General features: G+C 45.5%; 1 protein-coding gene across 4 annotated transcripts in view; it reads right to left on the bottom strand.

Moving 5' to 3' along the window:
- The window catches only part of LOC115112301 (furin-1-like), a 101,256-nt gene that overhangs the window by 41,775 nt on the left and 42,137 nt on the right, over positions 1-17,344 (bottom strand). For all 4 annotated transcript variants that reach the window (XM_065011967.1, XM_065011966.1, XM_065011968.1 and 1 more), the window contains one exon: positions 4,293-4,391. In XM_065011967.1, coding sequence (XP_064868039.1) covers positions 4,293-4,391 — 99 coding nt within the window. The remainder of the gene's footprint in view (positions 1-4,292; positions 4,392-17,344) is intronic.

Below are 17,344 nucleotides of genomic sequence, written 5' to 3'. Positions count from 1 at the left end.
AGGAAACAGTGATATTGCATGGCCAGAAGCAACATGGTTTTCCCCTGACTGTTAAGTCTCTTACTCTGCGATTTACTGGCAGCCACAGAATGAGGCTAGGTCAGCCATGCGGAGTGCGAGAGGGCCAAAAGAGGGAGGGAGAGGACCCCTTTAATTGCGCCGTTCCACGGTCTGGGCTCGTTCTCCTGCAAACAAGGCATTAACAAGGCCTGCTACAAGACCCCTTAATCACAGCTCAAGCACACTCAGTCAGGCATGCAGATTAGCTGCTGGTACTGGGCTCACTATGTGGTGTGTGTACTGAGAACACACGAAGCACATTAAGGAGAAACCTCACTTTGCATGAAAACAGTCTCTATGGTAACTCAGGGCACCACTGTTAACCCTCTGAATTTGGCCAATGTCATTGCTATCACGAACTCTGCCAACCACAATACAACCAGAAAGAACACTGTTGATAGTTTGTTACCTTGATGTTCCAAATGGAAAACCTCCATCCAGTTCAACCAGGGGAGATGAGATTAGAAATGGAGGTTCTGGACTGTTAATGAACAGTCTGCTAAGCTCAGACAGCGTCAGCCTGGGGGGTGGGGTTCAGTATCTCTGAGGTTATTGATTAAAACAGGTCAGCCATGACAGTGAGTATCCCAGAGTAGCTAAATCCCCTCTCAAGATGCACAGGGTTATCAGTAGCGCCTGACTGCATAGAGGATGGGTAGGCTAAACCTCACATGGAGCAACCAATCCTTTCCATATGACTGCTCTCTTCAATTAGCCTAACGGATCACCCCCAGAAACAGCATTAATGGGGCTTGTGTTAGTCTTGACACTGAGAACATTTTAATAAAAGTATTTCATACGAGACAGGGAATGAATAAACATTTTGAATGGATGGATTTAAAATCAACACAATAAGACGAGAGCATTTAACTTTGTCTGAGTTTTTAGTTTACCACAGATTACCTTCCGATCCTGTCAAGACCGACGGACGTTTCCAATGTTCATTACACTTAAAGGCCTTTGCCAAAGTTTCCCTATCGCAAACAGAGATAATTAAGCAAATGTTTGAAAAGGGAAAAATCGGAGCGAGCCAGAGAGGGAGTCTCCGGGAATTCTTAAACAGACAGAGTGAGGTGGAACAGAACAGAGGGAACCGGCTAGCAGTTAACAGATAAGATCTCCATTATAAATGGGTCCGGATGCCAGCTATCGGAGACGGCTTTTCTCCTCGCTCCAGACCATTCACATACAGGACCCCGGCTGCTTGGTTAAACACTGCTGTCCAGCAGATACTGAGCAGACAGGTCTCTGTGCCTTCCTTCCTGCGGTCTTCTCTTCCCCTCCATATACAAACATGAACACAACCAAAACAAAACAAAACAAAACCTTTGGCCCACACCAAAGTAACTACCACAGCTAGAGTACTATTACTATGGCAGAGCATGGCTGTAGTGTTACATTGCTGTAGTAAAGGTAGCTGTACAGATTGTAAAATGATTAGGTCCAGGGGTTTTCCCTGACCACATGGCCTGCCCAGGAAATACTGATGGCTGGATTGATGGCATTTCCATGGGTATATCATTTAGGCCTAACTAACACAATTTCACTACATCAATGGTCTTACAACAGCAACACAATATTAGAGCAATGCATCAGCATTAGAAGTGAATGAGCAGCCGGGCCAAGCCCAGGCATTAGCTCCTCGATCAGTGGGGTCTGTCAGCCAGGCTGAGTTTTGGCAGAGTCCCTGGCCGTTTAGTCCACAGTAATGTGAGAGTCTTTGAGCAGGGTTTATTGCTGCTTTTGTTTGGGATCCATCTCCCCCAGTGTGACTGCTTTGGGCCACAGGGCTGACCTGAGCAGAGGGAGGTGCAGGGAGGCTCCCCTTTCTCTGAGGTGCTCTGGGAGAAAAGGAATTCAACAACAGGAAATGGAGCGGCGGCTAGAGAGGAAATCCCGTCAGTTGAGTGGTGAGTGGAGGGGTGGGGAGTGGGGTTGGGGCGGGAACCGTGTTGTTTTAATGCTGTGCTGCTAAGGGTAAGAGGAGATAGGCCACACAATGCTTTTCCCACTGTGCACCTGCTCAAGACAAACAGCGGTGAGACTTGGCCACACAGTTCCCTGGCTGAATGACAGTCTGGGCGGCAGGGTAGCCTAGTGGTTAGAGCGTTGGACTAGTAACCGGAAGGTTGCAAGTTCAAACCCCCGAGCTGACAAGGTACAAATCTGTCGTTCTGCCCCTGAACAGGCAGTTAACCCACTGTTCCTAGGCTGTCATTGAAAATAACAATTTGTTCTTAACTGACTTGCCTAGTTAAATGAAGGTAAAATACATTTTAAAAAATGACCTCCCATAACACTGGGAAACCAAAACATGGGTTCTCTACAGTCGGCAGGAATGGGCTGGGTAGGGGAGGTGTCCACTGGCAGAGTGCAGTAGCACTTAGTCCTTCCCTTAACACACAATGTACTTCCCATGACACCCTATATTTACAGGGGATTTTCAATTGTGGGTTCCCAGGGGATGTCAGTTAGTTCCCTGGACATCAGTCTGTGGGTTTGTTTTACAAGCCCTGTCTCTCTGATCTTCCCATCTGGACCTGAGCTGCGCTGAGTGACAGTGAAGTTCTGAGCGGCTGCTGCAGATGGCAGGACATTCATTGTGCCGCAGTTCAAACGCTCACCTTTCACAGCCATGGAAACACAGCCAGAGCCCAAAGAGGGAAACGTGAGACCAGACTACAGACTAAGACTACAAAGTGAACTACACACAGCACCAGCCACACAAAATCACAGACCTTTTAAACAGGGCCCCATCACTCAAACACACACACACAACAGGAGTGGAAGAGAAATCATCACACAAGACAGGCATTAGAAATCAAACTGGAAACCTAAATCTATTCAGAGGTGGTTTGAGAATGGGGTCATTAGACACTACAGTATAGCCAAGCACAGTATATGTGTGTATGTTATTAACATGTTTCGGATGTTCTCACCTCCCAGCCCTAACGTAAAGCAGGGAAAGGAAACGGATTGGGTAGATGCTGTAGGGTGTCAGAGACATCCATTAAAAGTTGGTGATAAATGAGAGCTCAGGTTTCTGGCACTCTGCCCTGTTGTTGTTAGCTCACCGTGGTCCCCTCTGCGTCGACCCCCGCCCCCACTGCCTGCCTAATGGCCGCTCCACAGGTGGTGAAGTACCTGTGGCTCCTCCAGTCATGTTATGGAATATAAATTAACCCATCCAACCTAGCTACAGTAGTGACTCTCAACCTCTTCACATCCTGCCCTCCATCACCTCTCACCTCTCCCACTGGCTGTGTTGTTAATGGGAGGTGCATTACAGTATGACTCTAGATTCATTAATAATCTTTCAACAAGCCCAATCCAACCCCCACCCTCTGTTGCAGCTGGTGAAGTCATGTTATTGATAAAAACCCATCCTTCCCTACACTCACATCCTTCCACCCTCTCTAGCTGCACACTCACTCTCAACATTTAAGTCATTTAGCAGACGCTCTTATCCAGAGCGACTTACAAATTGGTGCTTTCACCTTATGACATCCAGTGGAACAGCCACTTTACAATAGTGCATCTAGGTCTTTTAAGGGGGGGGGGGGGGGGTGAGAAGGATTACTTTATCCTATCCTAGGTATTCCTTAAAGAGGTGGGGTTTCAGGTGTCTCCGGAAGGTGGTGATTGACTCCGCTGTCCTGGCGTCGTGAGGGAGTTTGTTCCACCATTGGGGGGCCAGAGCAGCGAACAGTTTTGACTGGGCTGAGCGGGAACTGAGGAAATGAACCACATTTGAAGGTTCTGTCATGCGTTGATAACAAAACAAAAAAAACAATGCTGCTGTTGATTTTTTTAATCAATGCATTTACTTCAATACAGAAACTGGGATATTAGCAACCTAATTACTGGTGTGACTAAATGCTACCTCAATAGATACTGAACCAGGAGGGTCGTTTTCTGTTTCTCTCCACTATCCTCTTGTCTTTGTCGGACTCCCATGGACTCTCGCTGTCATACAGGACCAGGGTCTCCTGCGCTGGTGTGTTGAGAGGCCTGCCCTCCATGGCTTTAATCTGACCTCGGATCAGCGCTGTCTCCTTCCTGATCTTCTCATAACAGAACCCACACAGAATATGCTTCTGCTTCAGGTGGCCACACTCCACGCACGGCTCAATGTTGGTCTTAACTTTGAGCATACCTCCTCATCCACTTTGATACACTCACCCACCCAACATGATCTACACACACTCACACCTCCTCCCAAGGCATCTTACCTGAGGCTCTTTTTGTAGACGGACGTGCGTCCCTCGGTGATCCGACAGAGACCTCTTCTCCACAGAACGGTGTCGGAAGTGATAGAGGTCACCAAATACCTGCAGACGGACACATACACATAGGATTATTAATAGTATCACCCCATACTTGCAGACACACACAAACACAGTGATTAATCCCAGTGTCACTGATGCAGCATCAGTGTATCAGCATCACTACATGTTAGGGAGGCATTCCATTTGCAAGGGGCCTCTTTACACCACTTCCACAACACAAACTAGGTCCAGGAGAGATACTTGTGTAGCTCAAAATTGTCAAGAGACAAATCTAGATTAAAATCTCTCTTTAAGAGATGTTTCTCACACTACCTCCGGGACAAGGTTTCCGTTATCCGGTAATAGCCGGCTTTTGTCCTATCAAAAATAGAAAAGTCAATAAATAAAATTGGCGCCGGTAGAATAAGAAAAAATCCCATTGCAAAATAATGCTTTTCAGCCTATTTATTTATGGGAATACCAGTCCATGTAAAAACATTTGACTGGTCATGCTTAAAAATGTGTCTATAGGTGACTTTGTATAATTTAGTGGAATTAAATTGGTGCGTGTACATTTTATTCGTTATGCATCTAGTTTTTTATCCCACCCGTATAGCATACAGATACAGAGCCTTTGAGTGGAAAATCTGTCAGGACAGCGCAAGCGCAGCTCCTGTCTTGTGGTGCTTTCAATACAACTGGGAACTCTGAAAAATACGAGGTCAAATCATGACGTCAGTGATCTTGGAATTCCGAGTTGGATGACCCCAGTCATCCAGTTGGAGCTTTTTATATTTTCAAGTTGTCTTGAACGCGGCATCACGAAAGGCAGGCTTCATCAGAACGTCACACACCACTTTGCAATGAGCTGGAGGCAATATGCATTTTGAAAACATATACTTATTTGAAACCTGAACGTTCTAATACATGAGGCATGTCTTACCTTGCTTCAAAAGTAGCCTATTAGATCCCCTCTCACATTTCTAATGGATATTTTTACATGAAACCGCTCGAATGTTCAGTGTCCTTTCGACAATGGTGTTAACCCACTAATTGCATTATGGAATGAACATTATTGCGTTGCCTACTGCCTGGTGCGCATTGCTGCGCTTATAATGTGAAGAAATAATGTTATTAACATTATGCTAAACGTTTTGATCTGCTGCATCAGACTCCATGTGCTTTTTAAGGTTTGTTTTATGTAGCCCAGAGGCCCACTGGTTGTATGCATTTGGAATCTATCGTCCCACAACTGTCCCAGAGTTCGTTTGGAACAGGCCATTTCTTTCTCCACAAGCTGACCAATAGAATAGGTAGCCTAAACTTCTCTACTATAGTAGATTGACAGGCTAGTGATTTTGCTGTTCGTTACTCGTCTTGTTGGCTGAGGAAAAGTAAATGGACAGTTATTCTAACATGTTCAAAGTGAACATCAGAATTCATTCAGAACGACAGCACATTGTTGAATTCTAGATTTGCATGTTCTGTTAATATGAATTAGCATAATCTAAATGTAATTTCTGTCATTCTGAGCACTGTGGGTGGACGCCTTAATCAGGTTACACACCCAATGCATATGGGTCCGGTAAATTTCTCAACTGTCCGATAAATTAAAATGCTGCTGGTCAAATGTCCTGCACCACACTTTCCTAAGGGGAATCCTGTGAAAACCTGCTCTGGGGGTGTTGGAGACATAACCACTTCTGCGTGTTAAACTGCAAAGACAACGGCTCTCCCACACCACATGCAATAATTACCTTTATACCAGTAGACAGCATTTTTGATTTTAAAGTATCCACACATTTGTCAATCCTTGCATTAAATCAAGTGTGCAACACTGTGCAATATGGTTTAGTTGAGAACTTTTTATATGCTAATGCTATTTACAGTGTGCTAATAGCTGCACTCACAAGAAGCAGGAATATGGTTTTTGGCCACACCACATCCCAGGCTAGTGTAAACAGAAAAGTAACAAATTTGATGTTGAAGAGAGATAGATCTCACTAGACATATTTTCCTCATTTAAATCCATTTAATACATGACAGGGTGAAGCCAGAAGCCAGACAACGTGGCCTGTTAAAGCAGGGCGGTCAAATTCATTCCATGGAGGTCCTAGGGTCTTTGGGTTTTTCCTTTCAGTTAAGACCTAGACAACCAGGTGAGGGGTTCTTTAATTAGTGACTTTAAATTAATCAATCAAGTACGAGGGAGGAGCGAAAACCCACAGACACTCAGCCTTCCGTGGAATGAGTTTGACACGGGTGTTAAAGTTTGGAGGATGAAACATCCAATTCATTCTGACTTCATGAAAATATACATAAGAATCCATTCATTCAATTGTGATTCCATTAATTAAGTCACAATGAATTTGATCATCAGTATTCATCATCAAACAGTATTTATATTTAGAAGGCTACATGTAAATACTGTACATGTAATCCCTCTATCACTGTTTATACAGCTATTTTCATTAGTTACAGCCGAGTTCCTGGAGAGTCTGACCCAGAGTGGGGGGGGGTTTGGATGACAGCACTGCAGTAAACACACCCTGAGTTACTGTAACACTAAACACCCATACAGGCACACTTCAGCTGCTCTCAGTGTCAGTGAGAAACTACCTGACCCACAATGACAACATCTCTCGAAAGCTCAGACTATGTTGAAAAAAGCAAGTGCCGCAATGTAGAGAAGTTTCTTGCCACAAGTGCATGGACTAGTTCAGAACAGAAGTCAAGGAGAAAGCACACAGTTGGAAAATAGCATAGAGAAATGATATCAAACTGATCCTGTACAGTGCAGTACCCAGTGAGGGAGGGAGGCACATGTGGAACAGTCTCTAACCTGGTGTACTCCAGCAGGGCCTAACAACGCAGCATTACAGCAACCTGACAGAGGTCAGTGGAGCGCTGCGGGGCCCTGGTTGAAACAAGGTCACCTGCAGGATCGCAGCTGCTGCCTGGGCCGTGACCTCCCTGAGTAAGATGGGCTGGGACACAGTGTGTATAGTGCACTTGTGTCTAAGAGAAAGTGTCTAACACAGAGACCTGGTTAAACAGGGCACAGGCCACGTCTGTCCCATAATCCTCCGCTCTCAGTCCAGTCCCTGCGGATACAGAGATTATCAATATCACACAGTAACACCTCTAGTCCTGGGCTAAATATATGTGTACACACACACACACACACACAGTATGGATGAGTCAACCTGCCGTATGCACCCTGCACCATTCCTAGTGACAGAGCAGTCTGTGATGGCAGACGGTAGTCTGGCGGTGTGGCTGGGTATCAATCCCTCCCTCCCCAGCTAAGAATGACAGAGCCAGGAAGTGTGAAGTTAGAGCACTGTCAGACCGGACCAAAAAGACTAAACGAGGCCCTCAGCAATCAAAAATGAAAAAGGTTTAATGTTCAGAGAGAGAGCGCAGTTGAGAGAGTGCTGAACCGCCCACCCAGACCTTGTGAAGGAGCAGAGCTCAACCTAATGTCAGCCTGATGGGTTCTGAATGGCCAATTAATGATTTCATTAGAGAGAATGGAAGTGTATAAATCACTGTAGCTAACTAAAGCCTGCCAGTTAGAAGTGTCATGTCTACAGCATTAACAGAGTACTGTAGTTGGATCATAACATGTCTACAGCATTAACAGAGTACTGTAGTTGGATCATAACAGGTCTACAGCATTAACAGAGTACTGTAGTTGGATCATAGCATGTCTACAGCATTAACAGAGTACTGTAATTGGATCATAGCATGTCTACAGCATTAACAGAGTACTGTAGTTGGATCATAACATGTCTACAGCATTAACAGAGTACTCTAGTTGGATCATAGCATGTCTACAGCATTAACAGAGTACTGTAGTTGGATCATAGCATGTCTACAGCATTAACAGAGTACTGTAGTTGGATCATAACATGTCTACAGCATTAACAGAGTACTGTAGTTGGATCATAACATGTCTACAGCATTAACAGAGTACTGTAGTTGGATCATAACATGTCTACAGTATTAACAGAGTACTGTAGTTGGATCATAACAGGTCTACAGCATTAACAGAGTACTGTAGTTGGATCATAACATGTCTACAGCATTAACAGAGTACTGTAGTTGGATCATAACATGTCTACAGCATTAACAGAGTACTGTAGTTGGATCATAACATGTCTACAGCATTAACAGAGTACTGTAGTTGGATCATAGCATGTCTACAGCATTAACACAGTACTGTAGTTGGATCATAACATGTCTACAGCATTAACAGAGTACTCTAGTTGGATCATAGCATGTCTACAGCATTAACAGAGTACTGTAGTTGGATCATAACATGTCTACAGTATTAACAGAGTACTCTAGTTGGATCATAGCATGTCTACAGCATTAACACAGTACTGTAGGTGGATCAGAACATGTCTTCAACATTAACGTAGTCTAGGTGGATCATAACATGTACACCAAATGAGGGCACTGCTTTAGAAAACCAAAGAATGACTTCAGACAATCTTGGCAGGCTATGTAATAATAAATAGTACAATATGTCCATCCTGGCTGTGACAAAGCCTAGGGTATGACCCTAGTATTACCAAGTTGACCATTTAGGCTGGGGTATTTCAGGCCACATAGTAACTGCCGTTTTGTCTTGGCTGGCAGCGTCAGTACAGTGCAGCTTAGACGCTGCCGTGGAGAGGAGAAATAGAACACCCTTAACTCCACTCTGGGGGGGGGTTCAGCCTCTCTTGCTCCCATTTAAATCCCAGCAAACAGGTCGGCTCCAAGCAGGTCAACACAAATATCCCCCCTCTCAGAACACAGCCAGCGGAAAATAAAGAGGCAATAACCCAGAAAAAGCAGATTACATGATTCACAATGAGATGCCTCCCAGAGCCCGACCCACCACCACAAACACCAACAAAGAGATGGGGAGAGGGGAAGAGTGAGTATGTGTGTGAATAAGAACAGAGCGTGAACCCATGAGAGAGCGGGATGAAAACGGAATAAAATGCTGACATCACAAAAGCATGAGTGGCTCCACAGAGCCCATTGTCCCGTCCAGAGATGGAGAGGGAAGAGATAGGAAGCCAAATGAAGAAGGGAAGAAGACCTGGAGCGCTGAGGGCCCCATTGTGTGTGAGCCTAGATAACAGCCTGAGAGGGTGGGCTTCGATCAAAGACTTGAGGTGGAGGGGGGATATGTAGATATGGCTTCAACAGAGAGACGCGGGGTCCATTAAGGCAGCTCTTAAATCACATCAACACCAAGTAAAAGGGAAGGGTGAACAAAGCAGCCAGGATTGATTCAGCCAAAGTGATTGCTGCTTAAGATCGCCCATTCACTTCACAGTGCTTCATTAGCCTGGAAATTACAGTTAAGAATTCTCCAACGCTGCGGCCTTAGAATTCAATAGAGGTCTGAGAAATGGTTTAAGCCGGAGAGTTTGACACGGATAAAAATCAGATAATGGGTTGTGGTTGAAGTCTTGACGGTTCGTGCCAAACCACACTGCTGCTAGGCAAGAGTTGGAAGAGTGTGGAATGTTTTGGAAGCCAACGCACAGCAGCACGCCATCAAGTAAACGTCAACTCAAAACATGACCATGGAATCAATTAAGGATTTCGGCTTCTGCCATATGCGTAGTCTGACTGACTGCTGCCGTACGCTATGGCCGGTCTGTGATTACACTCACCCTTTATCACGCCACACTGTCCTAGAGTACTACATCACAGAGCTACTGACGCAGCGGAATGTTAGTTCTTTTCAGGTCATCCACCATTCAGAAAGACCCCAGCCATCTCCTCCGCTACAGCAGAAGTGAGTTCACTGAAGGGCCTTTACAATACAACTTAACTGCATAGCTTACAAACTGCAATAGCAATGTCCTTCTAATTCTATAACACTCACCGCTGACTTTAGTTGGGATGTGAGAAATGTACGGTCATTGTATACAAAAGTGAATTCATGAATGGTTCTCAAAAGATGTTTCTGCGCTTCACTCCACCCAGACTGTCCTTGGCATTTGAAGTGCTACTGCAGAGATGGTTGAATGGGTAGAGAGGCTGTGGCATTGATGCTCTGCTGCTCTCAGGCCTGGCTGGCATGGAACATGGCTGGAGGCTTACATTTGAAAGCAGTGTGAACCCAGAATGTCATGACCAGAGCGAGGCGAACCCAATTAGCTCAGAGACGACCCCGGATCCTTCAGTAGAAGTCAGAGAGGACTCCGCTCTCGGAGCGAGACCAAGCAGAGCGCACACACACACACACACACACAAGAATACACCGCACTCTTGGAAAAATGCGTAAACTTATGTACGGACTCACAAACATAAACCCATTCCACCACAACTTAAAGCCTAGCCCCCTGGGTTATTTAGCCCTGTGTATGTATTTGTGAACCAAACATAAAAGCCTTATTGTCGTCCATCTGATCTGGCATCCACGTTCCGGCGGTAAACTTTAACTAGTCGTTTGTGGGGAAGCAGGCCATTTACTGCAATTGCACACCAAAGAAGTTTAGATAAGGAAAATGTGGAAAACAGCCGGCCCAGACGCCATTACAAATGTGAGAAGCAGCGAGCCACTGATAAAAGCAGAATGGGACTTCTGGCACTCCTCCTCTCAGCCCATTACTGGAGCGGAGCGCTGATCCATCAGCCTCATTGGGATGCAGAGCAACAGGCTCCGGAATAACTGAATGTTTGTTGGGTTGTTTGTTCGTTCTACTCGAGCCCTGCCAAGTTTACCTTGTGGGAATGCACTTATCACAATGTGTGGCATCTTCAGACTGTAGACACAATTAGGTGTTACAAAAAGCCCAACAACGTCTAGAGACAAATTGGAGAGGCGGGCATATAATGGGAACAAAGTGAAGTGAAAGGTGCTCTATTGCAGAAGGAGTTAAGCTCAGGGAGGGAATACGTTTGGTGGTTAGAGCTGCGCCAATGGCTATAGAGCTGCGAATGTGGAAAGAGTAAAGGCAGGTATGGATCTGGAACAATGGGTTTGACTCAACACATCTAAAGTGATTCACAGCCTCAATTTTTTACATTAATTTCCCAAGTGAAGCGCAATAGAATCATTCGATTAGTACAGAGTTCAGCCAATGGATGATTTTTCTAGAAACCACCCAGATTTAACCTCTTAAAATTATTTTATAATAAACTTAACCATTGAAATACATACTTGCCAATCGAGGAACAAGTTAAAAACAACATCTCCCATAAATTATTTCCCACCTTATTTACATTCTGTGCTGGAATATAAACATCTCTTCCAGGTTTAGAGAATGTCTTGGGAGCCACACCCTGTCTCAGCTGTTGCTCTGAGGGCCGGGGCTGAGGGAGGTGGTGGGGGCAGAGAGAGAGAGAGCCAGGCCATGCTGCACTGGGCTGGCAGCTGGTGTTAACAGGCAGTTTCCCTTAATAATGGTCAGGCGGGCTGGGCCAAGCCGGGCCCATATGCCCACACACGGCAGATGGGTCTGTTCTGCCAGCCAGAATAATACACCTTCTGCTCATCCTACTCATTGTTGGTTCCTCTTTTCCGTCATCTCTTTCCGGAGTCATTTCTCTCTCTCATCCACCATCCTCTCATCTTTACTTCTTACGCTCTCCTTCCAGTCTGCTCAAGTGGGTTGTTAATCAAATGTATTAGTCACATGTGCCAAATACAACAGGTTTTAATGAAATGCTTACTTACGAACCCCAACCCCAAACCCAACGAACCTCAACCTGCTCCACTGCAGCCCCGTCGATGAGAATGGGGGCGTGCTCGGTCCTATTTTTCCTGTAGTCCACAATCACCTCCTTTGTCTTGCTCATATTGAGAGGGAGATGTTGTCCTTGCACCACACAGCCAGGTCTCTGACCTCCTCCCTATAGGCTGTCTCGTCGTTGTCTGTGATCAGGCCTACCACTGTTGTGTCATCGGCAAACTAAATGGTGTTGGAGTCGTGCCTGGCTGTGCAGTCATGAGTGAACAGAGAGTACAGGAGGGGACTGAACACGCACCCCTGAGGGGCCCCTGTGTTGAGGATAAGCGTGGAGGATGTGTTGTTACCTACCCTTACCACCTGGGGGCGGCCCGTCAGGAAGTCCAGGATCCAGTTGCAGAGGGAGGTGTTTAGTCCCAGGGTCCTTAGTGCCCTCAAAGCTCATCAATAAGCTAAGGTGTTGAACGCTGAGCTGTAGTCAATGAATAGTACTCTCACATAGGTGTTCCTTTTGTCCAGGTGGGAAAGGGAAGTGTGTAGTGCAATAGAGTTTGTATCATCTGTGGATCTGTTGGGGCGGGATGCAAATTTGAGTGGGTCTCGGGTTTCTGGGATAACTGTGTTGATTTGAGCCATGACCAGCCTTTCAAAGCACTTCATGGCTACAGACGTGAGCGCTACGGGTCGGTAGTCATTTAGGCAAATTACCTTAGTATTCTTGGGCACAGGCAGTATGGTGGTCTGCTTAAAACCTGTTGGTATTACAGTTTTGGACTCAGTGAAGACCCTTGCCAGTTGGTCAGCGCATGCTTGTGAATGTTGACCTGTTTAAAAGGTCTTACTCACATCGGCTGCAGAGAGCGTGATCACACAGTGTTCCAGAACAGCTGGTGCTCTCATGTATGTTTCAGTGTTATTTGCCTCGAAGCGAGCATAGAAGTAGTTTCACTCATCTGGTAGGCTCGTGTCACCGGGCAGCTCTGGGCTGTGCTTCCCTTTGTAGTCTGTAATAGTTTGTAAGCCCTGCCACATCCAACGAGCGTCAGAGCCGTGTTGTACGATTCAATCTTAGTCCTGTATTGACACTTTGCCTGTTTGATGGTTTGTCGGAGGGCATAGCGAGATTTCTTATAAGATTCCGGGTTAGAGTCCCGCTCCCTGAAAGTGCCAGCTCTAGCCTTTAGCTCTAATCCAGAACCAAAATCCAGATTATAAACCTCTCAGATTAGCACAAACAACCAAATTATACAAATAAATACATACATCCCTCCATTCACCAACACCCAGACAGGCACACTTTAATTTAGATGAGCATGCCAGTCAAAACATGAATGTCTTACCGGAGATAAAGTAATGGTTTGGGAGCCATGCACTGTGAGCGGACATGCATTATGTTCTTTTACAGCTAAACAAAGGGCTAACCAGACCCCTCTTTTACACTGCTGCTACTCTCTTTTTATAATCTGTGCATAGTCACTTTAACTCTACCTACATGTACATATTACAGTGGGGCAAAAAAGTATTTAGTCAGCCACCAATTGTTCTCCCACTTAAAAAGATTAGGCCTGTAATTTGTCATAGGTACACTTCAACTATGACAGACAAAATGAGAAGAAAGAAATCCAGAAAATCACATTGTAGGATTTTTAATGAATTTATTTGCAAATTATGGTGGAAAATAAGTATTTGCTGACCTACAAACAAACAAGATTTCTGGCTCTCACAGACCTGTAACTTCTTCTTTAAGAGGCTCCTCTGTCCTCCACTTGTTACCTGTATTAATGGCACCTGTTTGAACTTGTTATCAGTATAAAAGACACCTGTCCACAACCTCAAACAGTCACATTCCAAACTCAACTATGGCCAAGGCCAAAGAGCTGTCAAAGGACACCAGAAACAAAATTGTAGACCTGCACCAGGCTGGAAAGACTGAATCTGCAAAAGGTAAGCAGCTTGGTTTAAAGAAATCAACTGTGGGAGCAATTATTAGGAAATGGAAGACATACAAGACCACTGATAATCTCCCTCGATCTGGGGCTCCATGCAAGATCTCACCCTGTGGGGTCAAAATGATCACAAGAACGGAGAACAAAAATCCCAGAACCACACGGGGGGACCTAGTGAATGACCTGCACAGAGCTGGGACCAAAGTAACAAAGCCTACCATCAGTAACACACTACGCCGCCAGGGACTCAAATCCTGCAGTGCCAGACATGTCCCCCTGCTTAAGCCAGTACATGTCCAGGCCCATCTGAAGTTTGCTAGAGAGCATTTGGATGATCCAGAAGAAGATTGGGAGAATGTCATATGAAACCAAAATGTAACTCTTTGGTAAAAACTCAACTCGTCGTGTTTGGAGGACAAAGAATGCTGAGTTGCATCCAAAGAACACCATACCTACTGTGAAGCATGGAGGTGGAAACATCATGCTTTGGGGCTGATTATCTGCAAAGGGACCAGGACGACTGAGCCGTGTAAAGGAAAGAATGTGCGTCTCCTGACCCCTCCTGTCTCAGCCTCCAGTATTTATGCTGCAGTAGTTTGTGTCAGGGGATAGGGTCCGTTTGTTATATCTGGATTACTTCTCCTGTCCTATTCGGTGTCCTGTGTGAATTTAAGTGCGCTCTCTCTAATTCTCTCTTTCTTTCTCTCTCTCGGAGGACCTGAGCCCTAGGACCATGCCTCAGGACTACCTGACATGATGACTCCTTGCTGTCCCCAGTCCACCTGGCCGTGCTGCTGCTCCAGTTTCAACTGTTCTGCCTTATTATTATTGAACCATGCTGGTCATTTATGAACATTTGAACATCTTGACCATGTTCTGTTATAATCTCCACCCGGCACAGCCAGAAGAGGACCGGCCACCCCACATAGCCTGGTTCCTCTCTAGGTTTCTTCCTAGGTTTTGGCCTTTCTAGAGAGTTTTTCCTAGCCACCATGCTTCTACACCTGCATTGCTTGCTGTTTGGGGTTTTAGGCTGAGTTTCTGTACAGCACTTTGAGATATCAGCTGATGTACGAAGGGCTATATAAATAAGTTTGATTTGATTTGATTGGAATGAATGGGGCCATGTATCGTGAGATTTTGAGTGAAAACCTCCTTCCATCAGCAAGGGCACTGAAGATGAAACGTGGCTGGGTCTTTCAGCATGACAATGATCCCAAACACACCGCCCGGGCAACGAAGGAGTGGCTTCGTAAGAAGCATTTCCAAGGTCCTGGAGTGGCCTAGCCAGTCTCCAGATCTCAACCCCATAGAACATTTTGGAGGGAGTTGAAAGTCTGTGTTGCTCAGCAACAGCCCCAAAACTTCACTGCTTTAGAGGAGATCTGCATGGAAGAATGGGCCAAAATACCAGCAACAGTGTGTGAAAACTTTGTGAAGACTTACAGAAAACGTTTGACCTCTGTCATTGCCAACAAAGGGTATATAACAAAGTATTGAGACAAACTTTTGTTATTGACCAAATACTTATTTTCCACCATAATTTGCAAATAAATTCATTAAAAATCCTACAATGTGATTTTCTGGATTTTTCTGTCATAGTTGAAGTGTACCTATGATGACAATTACAGGCCTCTCACATCTTTTTAAGTGGGAGAACTTGCACAATTGGTGGCTGACTAAAATACTTTTTTGCCCCACTGTACCTCAATTACCTCAACTAACCGGTGCCCCCGGACAGTGACTCTGTACCGGTACCCCTGTATATAGCCTCGCTTGTTATTTTACTGCTGCCGTTTAATTATTTGTTACTTTTCATTTTTTACTGAACACTTATTTTTATTCTTCACTTCTTAAAGCATCGTTTGTGAAGGGCTTGTAAAGTAAGCGTTTCACTGTAAGGTCTTCACCTGTTTTATTCGGCGCATGTGACATAAAACTTTGAGAGAACTTTTCCTTCAGTCCGGCAGCACCTGGAGAGAGGCCAGGCAGCACCAAACCACAGCAGCCGTCCGCCTGCCAGGTAAACTATGAGTTTATGAAACCTTATACGGCCCTCTACATCACACTCATTTATCCACATACCAACCCATTCCGGACAAGATACCAATTTCCTCTCTACACTGTCTGACAGGGCTTATCACTCTCGACACAGTAAACTGCCTGCCTGTGTTGTTCTGAAAACAGTTTACAGTAATGGATTTAATAGCGCTGACAAGAACAACTGGTTTAGATAAGACTTGGGTGATAGAAAGTTGCCATTTTAATGACAACCGCAGCAAACAAAAACTAAACTCTGGACAAAGTATTTAGTAACTGTTGTGTGTAGTTGCGGGTAAACCATACATGTTCCAATGTGTTGCGATTAGTGGTGGTCAATGGTTTGGGGATGAGGGTGGGAGCCCACTGGCAGCCACACACACACGCACCCAATCTGTTAGCATGTCGTTTAACCAAACCCACTGGTTTTATTTAAGTTTAAGTGGAGGACAGGCCACCCCTTTACCCCCAGCAGCAAGAGCACCAGTGTAGTTTATGAAGGGGATCGGTGTGTAAAAAGTTTACAGTGTTGTAGCACGACTGCTGCAGAGGCGGTCAGTCTCTGGTGTTGACGAGGAGTGTCCTTGGAGGCATAACTCGGCGTGCTGCCGAGGTCTTTAAGCTGACAGAGCTGTATGGTGCTGGGAGAAAGCAGAGAGATAAGCACAGGAACAGCATGCATATGCAATTACAGGGCCCTGCAAAAGCCCAGCCACAGTTTAACAGAAGCCTTATCTTCAGACTATCATAATCAATTACAGGCAGATCAATACAGCCGAGCACCTGACAACTCAGCAGATGGGACTCTAATACAGCATCAGCGGACTTTGACGGGTTGCCCCCAGGTGGTGAGGGAACGAAACAACATCTCCACCCCGCTGATACGCAGCACTGGGGCCCCACAAGGGTGCGTTCTCAGCCCTCTCCTGTACTCCCTGTTCACCCATGACTGCATGGCCATGCACGCCTCCAACTCAAACATCAAGTTTGTAGAGGACACCACAGTAGTAGGCTTGATTACCAACAACAACAACGACGAGTCTGCCTACAGGGAGGAGGTGAGGGCCCTCGGAGTGTGGTGTCAGGAAAATAACCTCACACTCAACGTCAACAAAACAAAGGATTTTCGTGGACTACAGGAAACAGCAGAGGGAGCACCCCCCTATCTACAGCGATGGGACAGTAGTGGATAAGGTGCAAAGTTTTTTAAGTTCCTCGGCATACACATCACAGACAAACTGAAATGGTCCACCCACACAGACAGCGTTGTGAAGAAGACACAGCAGCGCCTCTTCAACCTCAGAAGGCTGAAGAAATTTGGCTT

The sequence above is a fragment of the Oncorhynchus nerka genome, linkage group LG27 (assembly GCF_034236695.1).
Source record: "Oncorhynchus nerka isolate Pitt River linkage group LG27, Oner_Uvic_2.0, whole genome shotgun sequence".
Taxonomy (NCBI): Eukaryota; Metazoa; Chordata; class Actinopteri; order Salmoniformes; family Salmonidae; genus Oncorhynchus; species Oncorhynchus nerka.
This window is presented reverse-complemented; position numbering and strand designations above follow the sequence as displayed.